Raw genomic sequence first — 23,652 nt, 5'->3', positions numbered from 1 at the left:
GCATTGGATGGTTTGGATCTAGAATAACAAAAATTACACTGCGACCTTAGCTGTAATATCACAAAATTCAAAATTTTGAGCTGTGCGTTTCAGCAAACAAAAATGAAATATTATAAATGTGATTCAACATTTTTGGTGAAGTTTAGCGTATCCGCGTTCACGTCAGGGTTCGTTGAAGAGCGCAAACCTTCGCAAAGTGTTCGCTCGATGCCTACTAGATGTTCAACAACAGTTTGTATGTTTTTATTTTTTAGAACGTGTTCAAAATTTCCTTGCGACAGGAAAAGTACAGGCAAACGTTTGTGACCCTGAACGTACATTGACAAAAATGCAACATCGGCTACCTTCGCAAACACTAGCAAATGTTCGCTGCTCAGCAAGATATGGACTTTATTAGGGTACAATGCTGTCTTGTAAAGAATCTTTTTGTATTGACTTCTCCTTTATTTGTTTCTTTATTTTGGGGTTCGTTTTAATTTGAAAACCGCAGTTTATTTACTTTCATAAACAATACTTAGTGACACTTTTTTTCTATCTTGCACTGGAAAAATACTTCATATATATATAACAAATATTTTTAAAAACGATTAACCTAAAACGATGCATTTTCAAAAGAATAAAACGTGCTCCAAAACCTAATTAAAAAAAGGGAATTCAAGACAAAAAAACAAAAGGAAATGAAAAAGTCGGTCACGTGACACTTGGCTATTCATTTTCAAAACAAGCTAGTAGAAGCCTAAGGGCATGAAAAAACACAGATAAAACACAATAAAAGTACGATTAGGAGATAAGCATTTTTATTTATTTGTAAAAAAAATCGTCGAGCTTGGGTCGCCCCCCCCCCTCCCTCCGCCGAAGCTGCGTTCGGGTGTACTGTCTCTTTAAGGTCTCCAAGGCTGGTCTGTTTCGTATTGATCCGGCCACCATTTTCCAACACACAGCGGCGGCAGCGCAGCTAGCAACACGGCCCACCGACAGCCAGGGAAGCAGGCGACGGGGGAGACAGCGAGCCGACCCACCCTCACGACCCGGAGAGAGGAAGCTTCCTTTCCCTCGGCACCGGCAGGGTAGCCATGGCGGCCAACATGTACCGGGTCGGAGGTAAGACAAAGTGAGGGCGGGTGAGGGGGGGGGGGGGGGCGACGCTGGCAGCAGGGAGGTTTGTCTCACTCACTCACTGAGTCAGTCGGTCCCGGTTGGAGCCACCCTGGTAAATTCTCCATTGATGCATTTGTCCTTTTTCCTCCTCCTCTTCGTCCTCCTCCTCTTCCTCCTCCTCCTCGTCGTCTTGTTTTACTCCCCGGAGGTTATCTGAGAGCCTTCCTCACGATGAAGGCTCGCGGACGGCGATGGAGAGTCGTTTTTTTTGTTTTTTTTTTTGTTAAACTTACCATGACCGCCAGCTACCACACCGTTAAAAGTTATTATAAACTTCTTTCGTCTTATGGTTTTATTCGTTAGAACGCCCCAGCCCCCCCCCCTTTTACATACAAAGTGAAGGCTTGGACTCGAGTGTGGAGTTGGTGCGATGCTGAAATCTCCTGAAAAAAAAAGTCTTCGTGACAAAATGAATTTCAAGCACACGAGACAAAACATTAGGGACACCTGCAAATAGGGGAGTGTGAAATAGTCGTCCGACCGCGACAGTTGCTTTCCATGCGAAAAGTTGGCTGTCATGTGTTCAACTTCCAACCCCTGTCCTGTCATTCCAGAATTCCCTCACGCACAGGCGTTGTTCATCTCAAATTGGATCTCCGAAGGCGAAATCTCCGGGGCGACGTAAAATAAGTTGTTGCAACAAGTCCCATCATTTTCAGAATTCCCGTCGTTGCAACTCCTGATAGGACCCGCGAAGGTGGAATATTGCATGGCCGACGTCTTTCCTCCCTAATCGCACAAACCAAAATGCCGGCATGACATATCAAATGGTTGTCGCTTCATGACAATTGTTTTTGACGCAAGCAATTGAGTGTCACATGAACGTCAGACCCCCCCTCCCGTCATTCCGGGATAGAACGTTCTCAGGTGAAGATTGCAGACACGACGTATAAAATTGTCTGCAAGCAACAATTGCTTTGGAATCAAGAAATGAAGCATCTGGTGTTAGCATCACACCCTCGTCCTGTCTTGCCGCTATATTCACTGACGCACAAACGATATTACTCCTCAGAAAGCTGAAAATTGCCGGGACACTCGCATCAGACATGGAAAGATTTGCCTGTGTGGATGGAATGGGGCCAAAAGTGCCATTTTCAGTGTTTACGTGAGAGCAAGGGAAATTCTCGGGTATAAAAAAAAAAAATTCACGCCCTTGTCCCGGTGATCCACAAATCTCTTTCACACTGGCGTCAAGAATGAAACGGAGAACTGTTGGCTTTGAGTGTTTATGTGAAAACACGTACACTTGTTTAAAAAAAAAAAAAACTGAATAGCCGCTTACACACTATCCTCTCACAGAATTTTTCAGGGGGCCTTTTTTACCAGCTTTTAATTCTCTGGCCCTGACTTAATCTGGAAATTAGGGGCTGGACAATTTTGAAAAATAATCTACTTGCATTTTTTTTCTTCATTAATATTCTGATTGCATTGTAATATACAATTATTGTTTTTTTTTAATGGATTTATTCTTCCCACATGGAAGAATACATTAATTAAAAAATATACATGTATAAAAATATTTAAAAAAAAAAATATATATATATAAAATAAATTAATCTTTTTTACAATAAACTCTCAGATTTATACTCCGTGAATATTTTGGTGTCCATAGGTCAGGTTTATGATGAAATAAAGGTAAATGAACCATCAATTCATGTCAAAAGACGCCGAAACAGCACATTTGCACCTCTGAAAGCTCATGTAGACATTATATAAATCAATATATAAAATATGTATACATGTAAAAAAAAAAACAAAAAAAAAACGACCAGCCAACTGAAATCATGTCTACCCCCCCCCCCCGACCCCAAATTGCAGCAGTGTTGATTTTAATTTGATGAATTGTTCAACACTTCCGGGAGCTGAAAGAAATAAGGTGATTCCTAGTTTACGTACACATACGCCCTTTGTACGTTGTTGGAAAAAACTAAACGCAAATCAACAATCTCCCGAAAGCTTGACTCCATCGTTGTCATCCATGACGGATTTTCAAATCGACGGCTAATTAACGGGATTCTCCCGACCCGTTTTCGTTTGAACTCCTCCGATTGTAGCGCGCGAGCCGGGATGCATTTGAATGTGGCAATTAGCCCCCGGACGCGGCGCGAGCAAATCCGCCGCTGAGTCTAACATCATCGTTTTTGCATAAGAAACCGACGCTTGCTCGCGCTTTCGCTCTTTTTGCGCTTCGAATCCAGCCAAAAGGAAATCTTTTGATTGAAGGTTTCAGTCCAACTTTTTGAAGGACCCTGAGCGTTTTGCAAGACAATGCCGGGGCCATCTCGGGGGGGGGAAAAAAAAAGCGACGACTTCCCCCGAGTGAATGAGGCTGGGACAAAAGGCTGCTTTGGCAGACCTTGATGTCTTTGTCGTCGTCGTCCCCCCCCCCCACCCCCACCCCTCAATCCCTCGGTGCGGGCCGCCATCCATACTTCCTGCACCCACTTCCCGGCTTCCCGTCGCTTGGCGTAAGAAAATGTTGCCAACAAAGTTTAACTGTCCAAAATCCTGTTATGATCATGCCGGGTTGGGGGGGGGGCAGTGGGGTGACGTCCACCACAAAAATCGCAAATCTCAGAAATGTTTCAAAATTGCTTCAAATTTCACAGTCAGAGCCAGCGGCTGCTTTTCCGTCAGCGAGAGAAGAGCAGAGAACTCGCGACTCATTTTGTCTTTTAAAGAGGTACTTTTATTGTGGTGCTCTTTTCTTTTATTTTGAAAATTTCTACATTTCGGAGACTTTTTACAGATCTGATCGGCGGCTATTTTGCAGATTTGATCGATGTTGTCATTGATCCGGGATATGCAAAATAGAGAAATGACAGCAAATACAATCGTTTTCATTCCGGGGACTTTCTACACCGTTATCGGTAATTTGATTCTTAACGATCAGGTTCTCATCATATACAATCAGATCCCCCCTTTTTTTTTTTGTGAGGGGAGGTACCCCATTCCGTTAGCGTCTGATACTGTCCTATGCATAGTGACAATTGCTTACACAGATTTGGACAAAATGAGTGTCTGGCGTTCATTTAAGAACAGTTGTCGTTTTGAAAGGCTTGATAGCGGAATCGTGTGAAATTCTGCAAGATCTCCCCAAAAGTTCTTGAACAACAACAACAAAAACGTTTTTTTTCCACACCACATGTGGCATCAATACTTCAGTTTCTGACTAGCTAGTAGCTCACGCCCCCCCCCCGCCCCCCACCCCCATCATCACGATCATGTCTCTCCGGCCTGTTTCAAATCAACTCTACAGCGCTTCTTGGTGACACGCCTCGATTGGCTCAGGCGGACCTCAACGTCACGGTCTCGGAAGCCTGCCGGGAGGTTTGATGGGGTGGGGGGTGGTGGGTGGGGGGGGGGAGGCTGCGGCAGGAGGGATGATGGGAAGCGGAGGGAGACTGAGCGACGCTGCTCTTACCCCCGCCGGCTCTCTCTCTCACGTGGTGGAAAGTGCCAGCGGCTCCGCTCTCCACGTCTTGCAACTTCTCGGTCGTTGCCTTCATGGCAACTTTTGTCCCCCGGCTCGCGAACGACGACGACGGCGGCCCGAGCGCTTCCAAATTTTTCGGTGGCGACAAAAGCACCAGAAAGACTCTTTGTTGTGTCACGATGTCATCCGGCTTGCCATTGAATCGGTCCCTCTTCGGGCGAACGTCGACATTTTCTTTGGCGGTTTGGATGATAACGCCCCCCCCTGCCCACCCCCCCCCCCCCCCCCCCCGCGCCCCATTATGCTAATTCACGTTTTGAATTATACAAGAAAGGATCAATGCATTTTATTTGAACAGGGTTGACCTGAAACCAAATCAAGCCGTGCGAGGTTTTGAGACCCAGCCTAAGCCCGTATTAAAGGTCATGGCGGGGGGGGGGGGGGTAAACCTTTTTAGGCTAACGTCACCATTTTTTCGCTAAGAGTCCTAATACTTCGCTGTAGGCGTGGCATCTTCTCCCGCTTGCCTTTCCGTATGAAAACAAATGGCGGCAGTCGGGTTTATCGTGGGGGGGGGGGCATAGTTAGGGGATGGGCATCTGTATGTGTTTTTGTGGGAAATGGCAGCTCCGGGCGGCCGACCAAGTGTGACCGACCGTATCAGCTGACGGTGCTCGGCCAAGACTCATGCCGGGCTAAGACCGGGCGCCGCACCAAGCCCGGGGGGTCGGGTGGGGGGGGGGGGGGCTGCGGGGACATCCCAATGAGCGCTCAGCCTCCCGTGGCGCCGGTCCCGTGCTGGCCTGCACCCGCAGAAATCCGCGCATGCAGCGAACAATAACATCGTATGTGCGGGTATCCTGCGATAACGCAAAACACTGGACTTGAGGTCCCATTAAAAGGGTCTCGCTTTTTGTTTCAAAAGGCGAGCTTATTCAACATGACTGATGCCTCTTTTTTTTTTTTTTCCTTGATCCCCCCCCCCTTTCCCAATTTCACACCCCTTCTCCTCTTCCTCCTCCCTACAGATTATGTTTATTTTGAGAACTCGTCCAGTAACCCGCTGCTGATCAGGAGGATAGAGGAGTTGAATAAGGTGAGTGTGTGTGTGTGTGTGTGTGTGTGTGTTTTATTTATCGGTACGGTTGTGATTTATACATCCGCCTCCTTCTAGAACGCAACTTTTTAAATAATTAACCAGCAGTCGAAGTCGACCGGCGACTTGAGGTGCACGTGGTCCTCGCTTTACGACGTGCCGACACGCACGGTTTTGAGATTACGGACGACTTGAACAAAAGCACTCGGCCACACGAAACAGGAAGTCTTGTTTTGTTACCGCCGTACTTGTCGTTTTTTTTTGTTGATTTGACATTCACGGCCTAGAAATGTTTTTCGTGCAAATAAGTACACGGAGGACCGCCTGCAAGGACTAAAACACTTGACAAAACAGTACAGACTGGTTGCGCTTGCAAAACTTGCATTGGGCCAAATTGTGCAGTAACCGAATTGAACCAACAGGTGGTGATAAAAAAAAAAAAAGATTAAGAAAATAATTTGCTATATGATAGTTCACGTGGAGTGCTGCCCTCTACAGGTCTGGAGTGGCACACCCTGCATGTCATGAATTTGGAGTGAAAACAATACTTTCCTTTAAATCTCTGTCTGTCCGGCCTTCCATCTATCGATCGATCGATCCATCCATCATCTCTCAATCATGTTTTTTTTTTCTTCGTTCACGTGTATTTACTCCATGTCCTGGTCATTACATTTGATTGGCGGTGCACTTGACACATACCGAGCGCCACAGATCAATATCGAGATGACCATTATTGCTTTTTTTTACACTTAATTTCGCCGCCCACCATAATCAATACGTTGCTGCCATCTTAAGCATTTGTAAGTCACGTTATGAATCCGTGGCGATAGCGGACACGGCACTGAAACTTACCCTCTCCCCCCCCTTTTTTTTTTTTTTTTAATGCGTTTTCATCTATCGTCGACGCGTGTGTCTCTGCACGCTGCGCGCGTGAGACGGCAACACCTGTTGCCATGGTAACACCGTTTGTCTCTCCTCCGCAGACCGCCAATGGGAACGTGGAGGCCAAAGTGGTGTGCTTCTACCGACGGAGGGACATCTCCAGCACGCTCATCGCCCTCGCAGACAAGCACGCCAGTGAGTGACCGAGCGTAACGCCGTCCCGAAAACCCGTCGAGAGCACCGCGACTCTTATTTTTATCCCGGGGCTTCTTTGCACACTATCTACTTGTCCGTAAAAGCAGATTGCAGCACCCTCTCCACACCAGTCGCAATATGAGGACACCTCCATGTGTGCATATTTGCCTTTCATTCCGTACTCGGAAAGTGATTCTTGGAGCTAGCGCGGTACGCCGAAGCGCTGGCAGTTTTTTTTTTTTTGAATGGCTTCCTGGCTGCTTCACGAGGAGGTTGGCAACGATGGAGAACTTAAAAAAAATAGTGTATGGAAACAAAGCGCTAATGAGAAATACTCTCAACAAGGCATTCAATCGGCTGCCAAAAAAAAAAAAAAGTTTTAGTTACCGCATTTTCACCACCAGATGGCGCACCGTATTGAAAGGCGCAGTGTCCGTTATGGGTGCCATTTCTGTATTTCATACATACAAAACGCACCGCATGATAAAACGTATGTTATCTTAAAAAAAAAAACAGTAGCATGCATGCACGCTAGCGTATGTTTTTAATTTAAAAAAAAAACGCATCGGGAGCAAAACTGAGTTCGGCGGTACTTTATTTTCAGCGTTCAACAACGTACTCGCATTATTTTTGGATCGATCCTCAGCCACAAATCCGCAGGAGCGGAAGGTGGCCATGTTTTCCTTCTCGTCCGCTCGAAGTTGCTACGCCCGCGGTGGTCCTGGCCTGAATGCATCGTTGGCGCCGTTTCCTAAAACCAAAGCGTCATGACTGACCTCCTTGAAAATGTTTGATTTTCATTTCATCTGCAAGCGTTTTTTGCCATTTTGTCGAAACGGCCTGTTCTTTGTCCGTGAATCCATCGCTCGAGTTGGTCTTCCAACTCGGGTTACCTTGCCTCGTTTCCAGCGGAAACTACGCTTCGTCTTCTTGACTTGGCGAAGCTCCTTCTCCCACTTCCTGCAGTTGCGAACCATCGCTTGGCTAATTTTAAATACTCTGCTTGATTATCATTTTCCGAACCGATCGCTTGGAAGCTTGAACTGTGCTTTGAAGTGGGTCCGAAGTTGTTTTGTCCAACATTCTATCCGTTATTTATTTATATATTTCTCAACGTTATTTGTTATCTGTGACAATTTGATATTTCGGTCCAGATTTCACCAAGAATCACGATAGTCGACGCATGTGATTTGCTCCCGCGGGCCGCATAAAATGACGTGAGGGGGCCGGATCTGGCCCCCGGGCCTTGACTTTGACACCCGTGTTTCAAACTGAACAATCATCATCAAATCCTGTTTTTGGAACCAAGTGTCGTCAGTTGCCACCTGGCCGTTGCTTGTTTTTCTGTTTAAGATTCCGCGTAGCGCCCGTCAGCTTTTTGGCCATAATAGGCGTCGACACATCAGCGCTCTCGCATGTCACAAGGGCGTTTCAAAAAGAGCGCAAAGATCTGCGCATTGGTGCAAATGGGTGCACTTTTGACCAAAACGTTTTTTTTAATTTAATTTTTTTCTGTTCTGTCGAAAATAATTGTAAATAAGTGAGGATTCGCTGTGCTCTTACACCCTTAATGTGCCATAAATGTTGTACAACAACAGAATCCGCTTCTAATAATACGCTCCGCGTCTTCTGCGTGGGGTTCCTCATTGTTTCGGCCACCTTGTCTGGCGCGATGTTTTGGATCCGCAGCCCTCGTTGCGGTGTCTCAAGTTACCGACAATGCTGACGCGGGACAAAAAGCAAGCGCAGCTTGAGACGAGACGAGCTTGGGGCTCCTTCTCGCGAGCGCTTCCAGCTTTCCGGGCCTGCGTTCAATAAAATAACACACAGGGGTTGATCTTCGACTGCATGATAAGATCGGGCGAGTTGTCTCCTACTCCAAAATTGTGTTACTGCATTCGCGTTGCGTTCGCATGCGTTATTTATTATGATTGTATTTGTGTCAGTGGCAAGTCTTCAAACATGCTAAAATCCCTTCACAATCTGTCTTTTACGCACCCTTCAAATTTGCTAGCTGAGGATTTGCACAACTTGAACAATGACTCTGAACGATTAATCGATGATTAAAGTCGTCGTCCGTAAACGTGATCAGCGATTAGTTGTCGATTAATTTTGACACCTCCACTTCAATTCGAGACCGACTGCTCGGGTATGACGCAGACATTTTTTGTGGCACTAATCATAAAAAACAAGGTTACAAGCGGCGGCTGTTTTTGTGGAATTCCCACCCACTCTCAAAAAAAAAATAAAATAAAATAAAAATTACAACCAGCACCATCTTGAAATGCCTCTCAAATCCTCCACTTGGCCTGTTTTCTCTTCTCCCCAATCTTTTGGCGCGATTTAAGATAAGATAAGAAAACTTTTATTTGTCTCACAATGGAGACATTGGCAATTAGGTGGAGTTCTGATGGCACGGGAAACATCACGCTAATTTTGGTGCATCCACTTTGAGGAACGCAGCAAATTTCGGCCCCCAAAGCTCGATAAGGGTTGCCAGCTGACGACAACCCTATCGCTCTTTTAGAATTCAATGGTCGCCATCTGTCTCGTCAACGCCGTTCACATTTGGTAAAAATCAGTTCGTATTTTTATGTATGCGGAGTTCGCGTTCGAATGATGCCCGGAAATGTCGGGAAATTACCGTCAAATGTGTGATGTCGCTATGTTACTGAAACAGTGGAGGAATGTTAGCTGGTGGGGAACTAAGGTGCAAAAAAAAAAAAAAAAAAGTCTGAGTCATGGCCAAATTAAATACTGAATGGGAGGAGTCAGGTGGTGCAAATACCAATCTGACCGACCAATGAGTAGGCTGCTTTGATCGCAGAGGGGTGGGGGGGGGGGCTTGTTGAGGCCCCGTCGAGGGAGCGTTCTGAATCTCCGCAAGCAAAAATACTCGATCAATGACTCACAGCACGCGCACACTAACACACGTACACACACACTCATGCAAGACACACGCACGGTCGGCCGCCATCCTCCACTGCTCCACGGCGACGTCGAATTAAACCTGCCCACAAGCTAATCTCTGTAACTGGTCGCTCGCGCAGATGTAAGAAACGTGTGTAACGCACGCACACACACACACTTGGCTAACCAGGACGCACACAGGATGTAGCCCACACCCATGCGGCCATGGATTTCTTTCTGGAAGTGGCCTCGGCATTGGAGCTGTTGAAAACCGGCCTGCTTTTGCCTCAAGCTAGCGCCGTTAGCCTGGCGTTTTGTTGTTTTAGTATGACTTGATTTTTAAGTGAGCCCACCCCTTACCCCGCTGCTCATACATGGCACACGGACGTTTTTTTTTTGGGGGGGGGGGGGGGAGAATGTTGAGTTTCGTCACTTCAATGTGTCACAATCTAGGTCCAGCCCAAGACCATAATACCAAGGAACTGACCTCATAACCAGCGAAGCTGTAATAGGCCGCGATTTGGCTTTGACGCTGTGCGCCGTCACGTTTGATGATGAAGGCAAAAAAAAAAACTCAAATAAAAAAAAATTAAAGTAATCTTAGCAATTTATTGTCGCCACTCTGTCACCAATCTTTTATTGAGCGGAGTTGACACTGCAGGCAAAGTGACATGACGACCCCCCTTGCCCCCCCTTGCCCCCCCCCCCCCCCCCCCCGCCTCACCCCCAAGACACCCACACCCGCCCCCTCTCATAGTTGTAGCGAAGATTCAGTATACCCAACAACTTTTACCCCTCATAAGTTGACGCTTAGGGAAATATTTCCGGCACTTGAGAACTCTGATATTCGGGGGTGGGGGGGGACCCCTTTTTGTAGGAGAAGGTCAATGCAAAATGTACTGACAAGGAGTGGCAAATTTCCGAGAGCGCCACCCATCACGCAACAAATTCAAGGTCACGTTAATATTGTTCATTTGATGCTGTCCTCAAATGATCATTTGTAAGCGTGGGGGGGGCGGGGGGGGGCTAGTATTGGATTCTGACGAAATGATGTTGAATGTGTTAAAATGGCGGCTCTCAAAATACAGAAACCTGTACCATGCTGTTCAAATTCATAAATCTTCTTCTGCTTTAATTGTTCTCCATTCACGGTGTCTCCTCACAGGTGAACGACTGGTGGGCTACTCATGTCGCCTGTGGGGGGGGCTAACTAGTACCCACTGGCACCACGTTGGGGGAGAAAAAAAAAAAGGACAACGCACATGAAACAATATAGTCAAAAGGCATCTGTGTTGGAGTTAGCACAGAGGTTAAATCTCTGCTGTGTGGTGTCTGCATGAAAGTGCCCCCCCCCCCTGTAATTAACCTCAAAGAAGCCGCTCGTTTATTTTGCGTTGGTCTGCATACCTGCAAGTAGCCAATCAAATTGCAGCATCACATTCCCTGCTTTTAAGTCCCCTCCGGGACCCCCTGGCGGTGAGAATGTGCAAATTCAAAGTAACTTTTAATTCAACAGAATGAATAATAGTAAAGACGCTTAATGATGGAAGTAAAGTTGTCCGGAAAAAAAAAAAATCAATCAATAATTTGGTGAAAAACAGCGGGCCCTGAAAATGGAGCCTTTTTGTCATCACAGTGGCGCGAATGAGGAGTCAAATGTTCATTTTTCATACGCCGCCAGAGATCAAGCTGCCTTTTAAGCGCCGACGTGAAAAAGCGAGTTGACTTTAAAAACCACAGTGGAAAAATCTCGCCGCGGATTCCCGAGACGAAGAGCCGAATTTGGCCCTCTTTCGATTAGACGTGACAAAGTTTAGAGCGGCGACTGTCTAACTTGGGGGGCGGGGGGGCTGGGGGGGCTGGTTCACACAGCAACACGGCATTCCGGATTATTGAATACGTGGCGACCAATCGAATGCAAATCGCGAACATTTGTCTTTTCTTACCATGTCGTTATAAGGCGGAGTCACTTTGTTAAGGCGGCACCCGCAAGGCGGAGCCCTTGCAAGGCGACCCCATTCGTCAATAATTGATAAGTGGCCCGGACAGATGAGACGGAGCGGCAATTTGTTACAGGAGGGCGTGTGCAAGATTGTGCCGGAGTCCGCTCTGCCTCCCTCCCCCACTTGTGTCACGCTCCCATAATCTCACGTCCTCTTTGATTCATTTTTTTTTCCTCCCCCGATGAACTTTATTCAATAAGCTCAGTTAATAATTAGCCGCTCGATGAGCGCTCGAATGGAGTGCGCGACTGTGTGTGTGTGTGTGCGCCTGCGCCTGCGCATCCCTATGTGAGGGGGGGGGGGGTGTCTGTGTGTCTGTGTATTGATTTTGGCCACACATCCCCGCTTCTGAAAAATCCCTTGATTGCTTTTTGTTCGGCCTTGCGACTCGCTGGCTCTGTCTGGCCTTCTAATGAAAGTCCAAATGAATTGGATCACGTACTCTCCCCCCCCCCACCCCCCACCCCCCCTCTCTCTCCCACTTGCATTCATAGTCTCTCCCTCTCACATTCTATTTTTTTTTTTTTTTTTACTCTCCGGCGCTTTTGCTCTCCTTCTCCCGCCAGATTTCTCTATTACTCCCCCCCCCCCACCCTCGCCGTTGCACCGTCTTGACACATCTCTCTCCCCGTCCGGGGGTTCCGCCGCCATTGCCCGCAACGCTGACATTCGTCCTTACCTCTTTCAGCCCACTTCATCCGTTATCGCCAGGCAGGGATATCAGCTTCAAAGTGGCGTTTGAACCAAATGACTTTATAATAACATCTCGGATTTTGCCATATTTCCAAATTCCACCCCCCCGCCCCCACCACACACACACACACACACACACACACACACACACACTCTCTTTACTTACGGAAAATGAAATGTCACAGACTTTGCCAAACAGACTTCCCCCCAAAAATTCCCAAGCATTAATCATCAGGTTGTGGACTTTCTGAAGTGAAAAATGGGCGTTATTTTTTTTTTCTTATTTTTTTTAAGCTGCTAAAAACCCAGCAGGAAATAAGACGAAAATATTTTGGTTTTTAGCCCAGGCAGTATTTTAAAATGCCAACGTTCAGCCATTTAAAGAGGCCCTCGAAGTGATTACGGCACAGGTGTCAAACCCGAGGCCCGCGGGCCAGATCCGGCCCGCCGTGTCATTTTATGTGGCCGCAAACCAAATCATGTGTGTCAACTTGCATCATACTCGCTAAATTCTGCACTTAAATTGTCCCGTATCCTAAATAACGTTCAGATTCTGCGATCCTGTTAACGCCCAGCGGCGGCATCCTCCTCACAGTCCAGCTCCGGATTCCAACGCTGGCCTTCCTGTGTGGAAGTTTGCATGTTCTCCCCCGTGCCTGCGTGGCTTTTCTCTGGGTACTCCGGTTTCCTGCCACATTCCAAAAAACATGCACGGCGGGGCTCATGGAACACAAACTCTTCTAACTGAGTGATTTCAAAGCTAGTAACCCGTTCATTTGTTGTGTCCAATACTGCGATTTTTGTGGTTTCACCGTCATAACGGCACTCCGAGGGAATCAGGAACTCCAAAGTGGCCCACGACAAAGCTCAATTGGACACCCCTGATTTGCAGCCTTTGCTAAATGCTCTGTTTGGTGCACCTTTGGAACTGTTTGAAGTCGTTTTGGAATAGGATGCCTCAATCTTTATACCTTTATTCATTCATTCATCTTCCGAGCCGCTTGATCCTCACTAGGGTCGCGGGGGGTGCTGGAGCCCATCCCAGCCGTCTCCGGGCAGTAGGCGGGGGACACCCTGAATCGGTTGCCAGCCAATCGCAGGGCACACAGAAACGAACAACCATTCGCACTCACACTCACACCTAGGGACAATTTAGAGTGTTCAATCAGCCTGCCACGCATATTTTTGGAATGTGGGAGGAAACCGGAGCACCCGGAGAAAACCCACGCAGGCCCGGGAAGAACATGCAAACTCCACACAGGCCGCCCTTTATACCTCTATTGTCCACTAATTTAGTTTTGTATTTTTATTTATTTATTTATTTATTTTTAGCGGGAATTGGGGAAAAAAAAATAATGCGGTTCATCCCTTTCCTTAGGGGAGCTGGAGGAGGAGATGGAGAATCCCGAGATGAGCGACCTCCCCGAGAACCAGAAACATCAGCTCAGACACAGGGAGCTCTTTTTGTCCCGCCAGCTCGAGTCCCTCCCGGCCACGCACATCAGGTAGGCCGAAATTTCCGAGCCAGTGTGCACACGACCGTCTTGTCACCTTTTGCCAAAAAAAAAAAAAACGAAGTCAAACATTCAAACGGTTATGATTGATGTTCCTTCATTTTGTTATCGAATTCATACAGATGATAATAATTGCACAAAAAAAAAAAAGAGGGAGACTTCATGCAAATCTTTACTTCCAGTTGTGTACGGGCACCTCCCTCAATAAAGTAACCCCGCCGCTCACCTCATGTCATTCACCTGCAGGGGAAAATGCTGCGTGACGCTGCTGAACGAGACCGAAGCGCTCAAGTCCTACCTGGACACTGAGGTGCGTTGCGTTGCGTGCGTTCGTCAAGTCCACCGCTCCCGTGTAGAAGTAAGCCCCGATCTAAAGTACCAAGTGGCCGCCCCCATTTTCATGCGGGTTCCCCAGGATGCCTTCTTCTACTCGCTGGTGTACGACCCCCAGCAGAAGACTCTGCTGGCCGACAAGGGCGAGATCCGGGTGGGCAACAAGTATCAGGCCGACATCACCGACTTGCTGAACGAAGGTGGGAGAAGGGACATGGCGCTTCTTTCCAACTCGCGTTTTTGCTTTTTCCTGCGTACCATTTCTGGCCATCTTTGTTTTCCTTCCTACCATCCAAATTAGCGTTCTTGTTTTCTTCCTAATTTAATAATGACATTGAACGCATCCACTTGATTATCGATTTAAAAGAATGTTTATTTGAATGAATATGTAATCTTTTTTTTTTTTTTTTTTTAAATAACTGCGAGCGTTTATTCCCAAATTCAGTTGGGCATAGAGCCGAAATTGAATTCATAGCAGGTGGGATTGCAATTAGCGCACCGCGGGTGGGGAACGCCGCCGAACGGGCTAATTAAAGCCACTTTAATGACGTTTTGTTTTGGGAGTTTTATGCTCGGACAGGTTTTCTCTTCGGAGTTTGGCGGCAAGACAACGTCAGGGGATAAACAACCTGACGCTGGATGATTTAGCATCATGTGGTTCTTTTTCTGTGTGTGTGTGTGTGTGTGTGTGTGTGTGTGTGTGTGTGTGTGTGTGTGTGTGTGTGTGTGTGTGTGTGTGTGTGTAGGTGAGGAGGATGCCAGGGACTTGGAGAAACTGGAGGAGAAGATCTGGGAGCCTAGCAGCTCGCTGACGGAGAAGCAGATCGACCAGTTTTTGGTGGTCGCTCGGTAAGGTTGATGAACTAACTGGGAAATGTTTTCAGCAATCGATGCAAGCGTAGTAATGGGGGGGCCTGGGGGGAAGGGGAGGGGGGTGGGGGCTTCTCCGCACTGTCAAATAAGACTACTCCGTACTTACCATGACACTCGGCCTCATTGCCATCGCTGGTATGCTTCGGTGGTGATGTCACCCCCCCCCCCCCCGCCACTCCCCACCAAAATGCAGAAGAAGAAAAAAGCTGCAAAACGTGGCTTAATTCACTCATTCACTCACTCATGTTTTAATTCATTGCATCATAGCTCGTCATTTCTGGCTCTGTGGTGTTATGACTTTGCCATCACCGTTTCCCTTTTTTTTTTTTTTTTTTTTGCATTGCCTGCCCCCCCCCCCCCCCCCCCCGCCCAACATTACGAGAGCTAAAGCACACACGCGTGGCGCTAATCCTTTTCATTCTCACGGCCACGCACCCCTCTCCCCCCCCTCCGTCCCCCCTCTAAAAATGATCCACAAATCAACAATACTTTTTTTGTTGTTGTTGTTGTTATTCAATCTTGCTCCTCTAGGTCGGTGGGTACGTTCGCCCGAGCCTTGGATTGCAGCAGCTCTGTGCGCCAGCCCAGCCTTCACATGAGTGCTGCCGCAGCCTCTAGAGACATCACATTGGTGAGCGCACTCGAGGGGGGGGGGGGGGGGGGGGGGAATGTACGGCACGTGTAACACAAGTGCTACCTACTGTGGGTTAATCATGTCGTTGTCATTGTGTGATTTTTTTTTTCTTTTTTTTGACTCATTTGAGGCTGTTAGTTCCCTGCTAATGTAGCGTAAAGAAGCTTCTGGACCTTGAAGGCCCACTTGTGTTCCGGATCCTTTCCTCATATATAAAACATTAACATCCAGAGACGTGCACACACACACACTCGTAAGCTCTATTCACACTGCTGAGCGTGAATTTGTATATTTTTTTTTTGCTAAATGCGCTTTTTCAATGTTTTTCATGTTCACGTTACAAAAACAACTGCGACTTCTGACGTGAACGTAACGTGTCCGTGATGTGACGCACATCCGCACAAAGCACGATGTCGAGTGACGTGCACAGAAAAAATACAAAATAAAAATCACGTGGCACGGTATTTACGAAAGAAATATGGTCCCACGTGTAGGGAGGGGGGCGGCCCGGTAGTCCAGTGGTTAGCACGTCGGCTTCACAGTGCAGAGGTACCGGGTTCGATTCCAGCTCCGGCCTCCCTGTGTGGAGTTTGCATGTTCTCCCCGGGCCTGCGTGGGTTTTCTCCGGGTGCTCCAGTTTCCTCCCACATTCCAAAGACATGCGTAGTAGGCTGATTGGACACTCTAAATTGTCCCTAGGTGTGAGTGTGAGTGCGAATGGTTGTTTGTTTCTGTGTGCCCTGCGATTGGCTGGCAACCGATTCAGGGTGTCCCCCGCCTACTGCCCGAAGACAGCTGGGATAGGCTCCAGCACCCCCCGCGACCCTAGTGAGGATCAAGCGGCTCGGAAGATGAATGAATGAATGAATGAAAATGTAGGGAGGGGGCTCATTTTATCATCTCATATGGACAGAGTAGTGCGGCGGGAGGAGGTAGAAATATTTTGGAAGGATGAGGAAACGTTCCTCCATCCCCTTATTTCATGGACACGTCTACGAAAGATGAGGTCATCGCCACGTGTAATCAATCAACCTTCTTTGTTGCTCTTTAGTTCCACGCCATGGACACTCTACACGGCACGGGCTACGACGTGACACGGGCCATCGCGGCGCTGGTGCCCCAGGGAGGCCCAGTTCTGTGCCGCGACGAGATGGAGGAGTGGAGCGCCTCCGAGGCCAACCTGTTTGAGGAGGCGCTGGAGAAATACGGCAAGGACTTCACGGACATCCAGCAGGATTTTGTGAGTAGGCCGTGTGCCGCTTTCTCGAGTTACGAGGAAATGAAATTGGCGTGAAGCGACTAGATTGGCAGGCGGTAAGACGACGGACCTCCGCTCGGGGGCCAACTAGACCTAATTTTCAGTGCGCAGGATGGACGAGTTCGAGTTCGACGCCAGCTATGGTCCGTCACATTGATACAGAGCTCCAAACATCGGCGCTATTTGGGAAGAATCCACACATCTCCCAAATCACTCCTTTTCAGGAAATCTTACTTGAGTTGCCAAACGTGGCCGTCGTTTCAAGTTGGAATTGAACCTCAAAATCGGGAAATGTAACAGTGACATGTAAAACATTTTTAACCCCCCCCCCCAAAATCTTGAAAAACTCCAATATGATTTTTCCACGGAAAAGGGGACGGGCGGACACAAAAAAAAGACCCCCAATAAACAAAAATATGGTATTGAAATGAAAATAAAAATCTGAATTTTAACTCTCCCAATAATAAAATCTTTATTCTTGGTATACAGTAAAACGCACGTCATGAAATTTAAAAAAAAAAACAATTTATCCATTCATATTTGATTCTTTTTCGATATGCGATGTGAAAATGTATTTCCTGTGCATATTATTTCCTTACTTTTTAATTCATATACAAAATGAATGATGTTGAATATTGTTTATTATATGTGACATTTATTTTTGTATTTTTTTTCTAATGTGTCCGGTATTATTTTGGTGGAATTTCTGAAAACAAATTGGGTGTGTGCCAGCAAAAAAAAAAAAAAAAAAAAAAGCCCCTCCCCGGTTGTGATCTGTGTGCGTCACTCTGCCACCTGGTGGCCACTTAGCGTTAGTGCCACTCTCCTCTGTTCACGACTTGGCCTTCTGTCAAAATCAACACGACTTGCATTGTGGCTGTGGGGCCTCCGCCTTGCGTTTGACTCCGTCATACTTTAGACGTTTGACTTTTTTTGTCCTCCTTGCCCCTCCCAGTTACCCTGGAAGTCGCTGACAAGCATCATCGAGTATTACTACATGTGGAAGACCACTGACAGATATGTGCAGCAGGTAAAACCAAAAGAAAAAAAAGAAAGCGGCCCTTTCGACACGGATCATCATGAACAGTTAGATTGTATTTACGCATTTTTGGTTGAGTCGAGTCTACACGTGAGACTGCTCGACATCAAAATATTTTTGCTAAAATGGGATACGTGCTCATGAAAATAAGATGTACTGGTAAACAAGCCTTATTCATGAATACTTAACGACCTTGCTCTCTTTCTGACTTCCAGAAACGATTAAAGGCAGCCGAGGCCGAAAGCAAGTTAAAGCAGGTCTACATCCCCAACTAGTGAGTATACTACGTTGTGAACTCCGCAGGGGGGCGTTCACAAGGAGCATTGTGAGTTAATCAGAAGATTAACTCACAATGCTCATGAGTTAATCTCATGAGCATTTTTTTTTTGTTTTTTCCCAACACTTCTAATTTGGGTTCGGCTTTCCAAGCCCGTGTTAAGGTTTCAAGTTTGGGTTAAAGTTTCATGATGGGATTTTGAAGCAGAGTAAGTTTCGAGGCTTGGTTAGGGGTTCAAAGTAGGGTTTCAAGACACAGTTTGGGTTTCAAGACGAGGATCGGGTTTCTAACCAAGTTTATGGTTTCAAGAGTTAAGCTCTTCAAGTAGGGTTTTTTTTTTTTTTTAAAGCCTGGATTGCATTTTCAACATAGGGTTCCAAGCTTGGGTTAAATCTCCACGATAAGGTCTCAAAGTAGGGCTTCAAGTTAGTGTTAAGGTTGAAATAAAAGGCTGTGGATTCGCAGTAAAATTTCAAGATGGGATTACATTTGTATTTATTTATGATTATTTTGAAAGGGTTGGGCTTTCAGGCCACTGATCATGCCTCGAGTTGATTGTAATGATCTCAATTAAGGTCTCAAATGTGCTTTACGGTTTCAAGACAAGGTTAGGGATTTGTATTCGGGCCTGGCGGCCAAGTTATGGTTTGGAAGTAGCGTTCGAAGCCTTTGCGCGCTCACGCCGCTGACCGACCCTGTTGACGACGACTTCTTGCAGCAACAAGCCAAACCCCAACCAGCTGAGCAGCAACAACCCAAAGCCGGTGGCCCTGGTCAACGGAGCGGCCGGAGCCGCCGCACCCGGTCCGCCGGGACTGCCGGGTCAAGGCCTGAACCCGAACCCGCCGCCACTTGCGCGGGCCTGTGAAAGCTGCTACAGTAAGTCCTTGCGCCTCTTGCGTCCGGATGACCCCCCCCCCCAACCTCCCGTCATTAAAGGCGGTTAACAAATCGTCGCCGCGCGTCTGTGCAGCCAACAGTTCCTACCAGTGGTACTCGTGGGGGCCTCCCAACATGCAGTGTCGCCTCTGCGCCTCCTGCTGGACGTACTGGAAGAAGTACGGCGGGCTGAAGATGCCCACCAGGCTGGACGGCGAGCGACCCGGCCCCAACCGCAGCAGCATGGTACGCGGCCCGTAACGCGGTCGACGGCGCGTCGCGGCGCGGCAGGCCTGACTTCCTCTGCGTCGCACTTTAGAGCCCTCACGGCATGCCCGTGCGGCACAGCGGCAGCCCCAAGTTCGCCGTCAAGACGCGACAGGCCTTCTACCTGCAGACCAGCGCCCTGACGCGGGTGGCGCGCCGCCTCTGCCAGGACATCATCAAGCCCCGCTACTTGGGCCGCCACCCCTACCTCCCAGTCAACACGGCTGCCATCAAGGCTGAATGTAAGATGCGCGCTCAACTCTATATGGGTGAAAATACGTTCAAGGAGCGATGCTAGCCAGTGCCAAATTTCCCTCATTGAATATATTTTATTTAGCTTGGCTTTTTTATTTTTCGCCCGAAACCCGCTCAAAGTATGTAATTGCCTCTCAGTGCCACTAGATGGTGGTAAAGCACTTTTTTTCTCCCCTATTAGACAGGGTAACGGACTGCTCAAAGTAAGCTCCTCTATTCAGTTCAAGATTGGCACAAAGATGCCACCACATGGCGCCAAAGCAGTATTTTTATTATATGTTCAATGCCAATTTTTTTTTTCTCCACGCTGATACCAGCCCAAATACTCAACACTTGAGTCCTCACCGATACTGCGTTCAGCAGGGAGAAAAAAATAGACCACCGAGTCATATCAAAAAGTAAATGAGCAAATTGGTTTACATTGGTGAACACTGATGGGCGGCCCGGTAAGTCCAGTGGTTAGCACGTGGGCTTCACAGTGCAGAGGTACCGGATTCAATTCCAGCTCCGGCCTCCCTGTGTGGAGTTTGCATGTTCTCCCCGGGCCTGCGTGGGTTTTCTCCGGGTGCTCCGGTTTCCTCCCACATTCCAAAAACATGCGTGGCAGGCTGATTGAACACTCTAAATTGTCCCTAGTTGTGAGTGAGAGCGTGGATGGTTGTTCGTCTCTGTGTGCCCTGCGATTGGCTGGCAACCGATTCAGGGTGCCCCCCCGCCTACTGCCCGAAGACGGCTGGGATAGGCTCCGGCACCCTTCGCGACCCTAGTGAGGATCAAGCGGTTCGGAAGATGAATGAATGAATGAATGGTGAACACTGTCAACATGTTTCAACCCAAATGAAAATGGGGGGGTCAGGGTCTGGTGGGGTGGCGCAAGCAGGTGCTGACAGCAGCTCCTCTTCATCGTTTGTGTTACACTTTTCACCCTGCGTTCAGTAAATGACTGAAAAGTGCAATAATGACTGGCTCGCCTTTCCCACATGCGAGGACATTACAGTAAATACACCCGAAGAAAACCCGTTACAAATATGCCGAAAAATCTGCAGTGTAAGTGCGCCAATTATAGCGGTGGGGGGGTGGGGGGGGGACTCTATGGAGCACCAAAGTGTCTTATTTGTAATCTGTCACATGTCCACAGGTGCACTGCGGTTGCCGGAGAAAGACCCGGGCAAGCCTTCGCCGCTCAAACCAACAGAACGCAAACCTCTCGAGTCCGTGGTTCGATACCTTGGTAGGCGATTTTTTTTTTCCCCCCCCACCGCGAAGTTGGGTTAGATTTTCAACACAGGGACTCGTATTCGGTTTTCAAGTGAGACGCAGAGAAAGCAAAACACCGTCCGGTCGTCTCTGCCGACGTGAAAATGAACGCTCGGAATTGTTTTGCTGCTGACAGAAGCACATCCCCGTCCGGCCAAAGTGGAGGCACCCGCCCGGGGGACGTCCATCTCCACGGGCAGCCTGACGCCCATCAAGTCCTCCCCCATCCTTAACAACGGCTCCCCCACCATCCTGGGAAAGCGCAGCTATGAACAGCACAACGGATTGGATGGTATGTGTGTGTGTGTGTGTGTGTGTGTGTGTGTGTGTGTGTGTGTGTGTGTGTGTGTGTGTGTGTGTGTGTGTGTGTGTGTGTGTGTGCTAATTGGACTCTTGAGGCACTTTTGATTGCCTCCGCCAGGGACTTTGTGTGTGTCTTTTTTTTATTTTTATTTTTTTAAATCTTCGTTTAAACAGTGCTGGAAAGGCCCAACATGTCTGGTGGAGCAGTGAAGTGTTAAAAGTTTGAAAGTAGGGTGTTGGGTAGCAGTGCTTGTGTCCTATTTTTGACCCCCCCCCACCCGAACCCCCGGTTGATTTGAAGGAGGGGCGGGGGGAAGAGACAGACTGACAGATCAAGAGAGGAGAGGCCGGCTTTGGCCTCGCTTGCTTTAGCTGGAGGCGACCGTCCCATGTCGTCATGGTAACGGCGCAGAGGAGGCTGTTCGTCTCTCCTCCTCGAGGTTTGAGCTCGCAGAATATTTGCTCCCGATAAGCAGCGATTCTCCAACCAAGGCGTCTTCGCTCGGACTGGGCGGTTCATGGAAATGTCATTGCGATTTTGATTTGGGCTTCTCGCCATCATATAGCACAAAAAAGCGATTCATGTGTTTATGATTTTTAAATTTGGTTTGTGCAACTTTTTATTTTAGTTTTTTTTTATATTCCCTCAAAAATAGGCACATTTTAAAATTCAGCGCCATTCAGGGCGACACATAAGTGAGGATTATTACCCCCCCCCCCAAAAAATGAGGCTCATATATGACGATAGATGTGTATTTCTCGCTGTATCACAGGCACTAAATCCAAAGCCTTGGCCCCCCAGTGGGACATCATGGCCAAACGTCTGAGCGACGTGGGCCGGCCCTCGGCTGTCATGCAGGACGAGGTGCACCAACTGGACTGACGTTCGCACCTGCCAAGTAAGTCCCACTCATTTAAAAAAAAAAAAAAAAGACACTCCAAAAATGAGGCGACCTGCTGCAAATTGCAAAATGTTGCCGTTAGCAGACGACCCCGCCACCCATTCATTCATTTTCTAATTTGTAGACAATATATTTTTCAAGCTTTTTAAAATATTTATTTAATTTTATTTATTTATTATAAATATTTAATTTATTTAAATATTTAATATTTAACTTCTCAAAAGCTGCTGTTAAAAAAATCTGGACAAATGAAGAAAATTCTCAAAAGGATTAAAAAAAAAATGACAATGTGAGTAATGTCATTGTCATTTGCTTTTTAAGTGACGGTGTGGGGGGGGGTATGTTATAATAAAGTCAAAGATCAGATTGTTGTGAAAGGTTTGTTGTTGTGTGCAGTACTTTTTTTTCCTGCAAGGGGCGCCAGAGTTCACCACTAAAATTGGGAATTGCTCCATTGTGAGACTAATAAAGGTTTTCTTATTTTACCTTATCTTAAAAGGTTTGGTTGCCGAGTTCAGCTGGAAGGAGTCGACTGCTTGTTTTTTTTTGTTGTTTTTTTTTCCTCCAGTTGTCCAACTCTTTGTACAGGACTGTTTATTACTTTCGTCTCTTGTTGTTATTATTACAATGTCAAAATGTATGTGTTTTTTTTTGTTCTTTTTTTTTACTGAATACTATTCAGTTTCTTGTTCTTCTTTAGTACACAAATGTTTCATGAGGAATGCTTGTGAAGTTTGACAAAAAAAAAATGCAGAAGGACTGTAACATAAGCCACTTGCAACTTGTGTGTTGTTATTTTTTTAACGAGTTATTATTCCAAACCCCCCCATGAGGAGATGCACTTTTTATTTCATGACATGCGTTAACTCTGTCTTTTTGTTTTTTTGTTTGTTACGTTTGTCATTTGGAATTTGAAAAAAAAAAAAGAAAAAAAAAGAAAATGCTTTACGGGAATCTTGTGTTTCGCTTGCCGGGCTCTTTGGGCCAAGAGAGGTTTAACTTATTGAGAAGGACTCGCTGTTTTTTCTACCTTTTTCACAAGTATTGCATCTATGCTTCGATAAAGTCATTAAAAAAACAAAAACATTGATTTGCCCTTCAAGCATTCTGTGCTTTTTTTTCTCTCTCTCTTCATTGTGGGCCGGCATTCTCAGATCCCAGTAAATTTATTACATTTACTTTTCAGAGAATAACATAAATGTAATTTATTTTATTTTCATAAATATGTCAACAAAATTATTCTCTGTATTCTTTACGTCATATTATTTCCACTTACTCAATAAATAACTTATTTATAATTTTTAACCAATCATATTTCAGATAGCTTGTGTTGCCGGGTAAACTAAACTTGCTCGGGGCCTTCAGATGAAACAGAGCAGGCTCCTGTGCGCTGTAAATGAACGGGCACAATCAGCTTGCAATAGCCAATCAGATCACGAGTCTGCTTACCAGGGCCAGCTAGAAGGGCTTACGTCAGGGGTGTCCAAA

At 46.9% G+C, this 23,652-nt stretch overlaps 1 protein-coding gene across 1 annotated transcript; it reads left to right on the top strand.

The window, feature by feature from the left end:
• The first annotated feature begins 876 nt into the window (after nucleotides 1–876).
• Nucleotides 877–23,254, top strand: mta1 (metastasis associated 1). Its single transcript, XM_052085544.1, has 18 exons — nucleotides 877–1,101; nucleotides 5,623–5,690; nucleotides 6,674–6,767; nucleotides 13,752–13,878; nucleotides 14,134–14,197; nucleotides 14,303–14,420; nucleotides 14,967–15,069; nucleotides 15,625–15,724; nucleotides 16,779–16,967; nucleotides 17,941–18,015; nucleotides 18,240–18,298; nucleotides 19,020–19,180; nucleotides 19,275–19,426; nucleotides 19,500–19,689; nucleotides 20,841–20,933; nucleotides 21,096–21,251; nucleotides 22,036–22,161; nucleotides 22,664–23,254. Exons 1-17 carry the CDS (start codon nucleotides 1,074–1,076, stop codon nucleotides 22,143–22,145), a joined length of 1,887 nt encoding a protein of 628 aa, XP_051941504.1. The 5' UTR covers nucleotides 877–1,073; the 3' UTR covers nucleotides 22,146–22,161; nucleotides 22,664–23,254.
• Nucleotides 23,255–23,652: the final 398 nt, after the last annotated feature.

Source organism: Hippocampus zosterae, chromosome 14, assembly GCF_025434085.1.
Source record: "Hippocampus zosterae strain Florida chromosome 14, ASM2543408v3, whole genome shotgun sequence".
Classification (NCBI taxonomy): Eukaryota; Metazoa; Chordata; class Actinopteri; order Syngnathiformes; family Syngnathidae; genus Hippocampus; species Hippocampus zosterae.
Note: the sequence above shows the minus strand (reverse complement) of the source record. Positions and strands in the feature narration are given on the sequence as shown.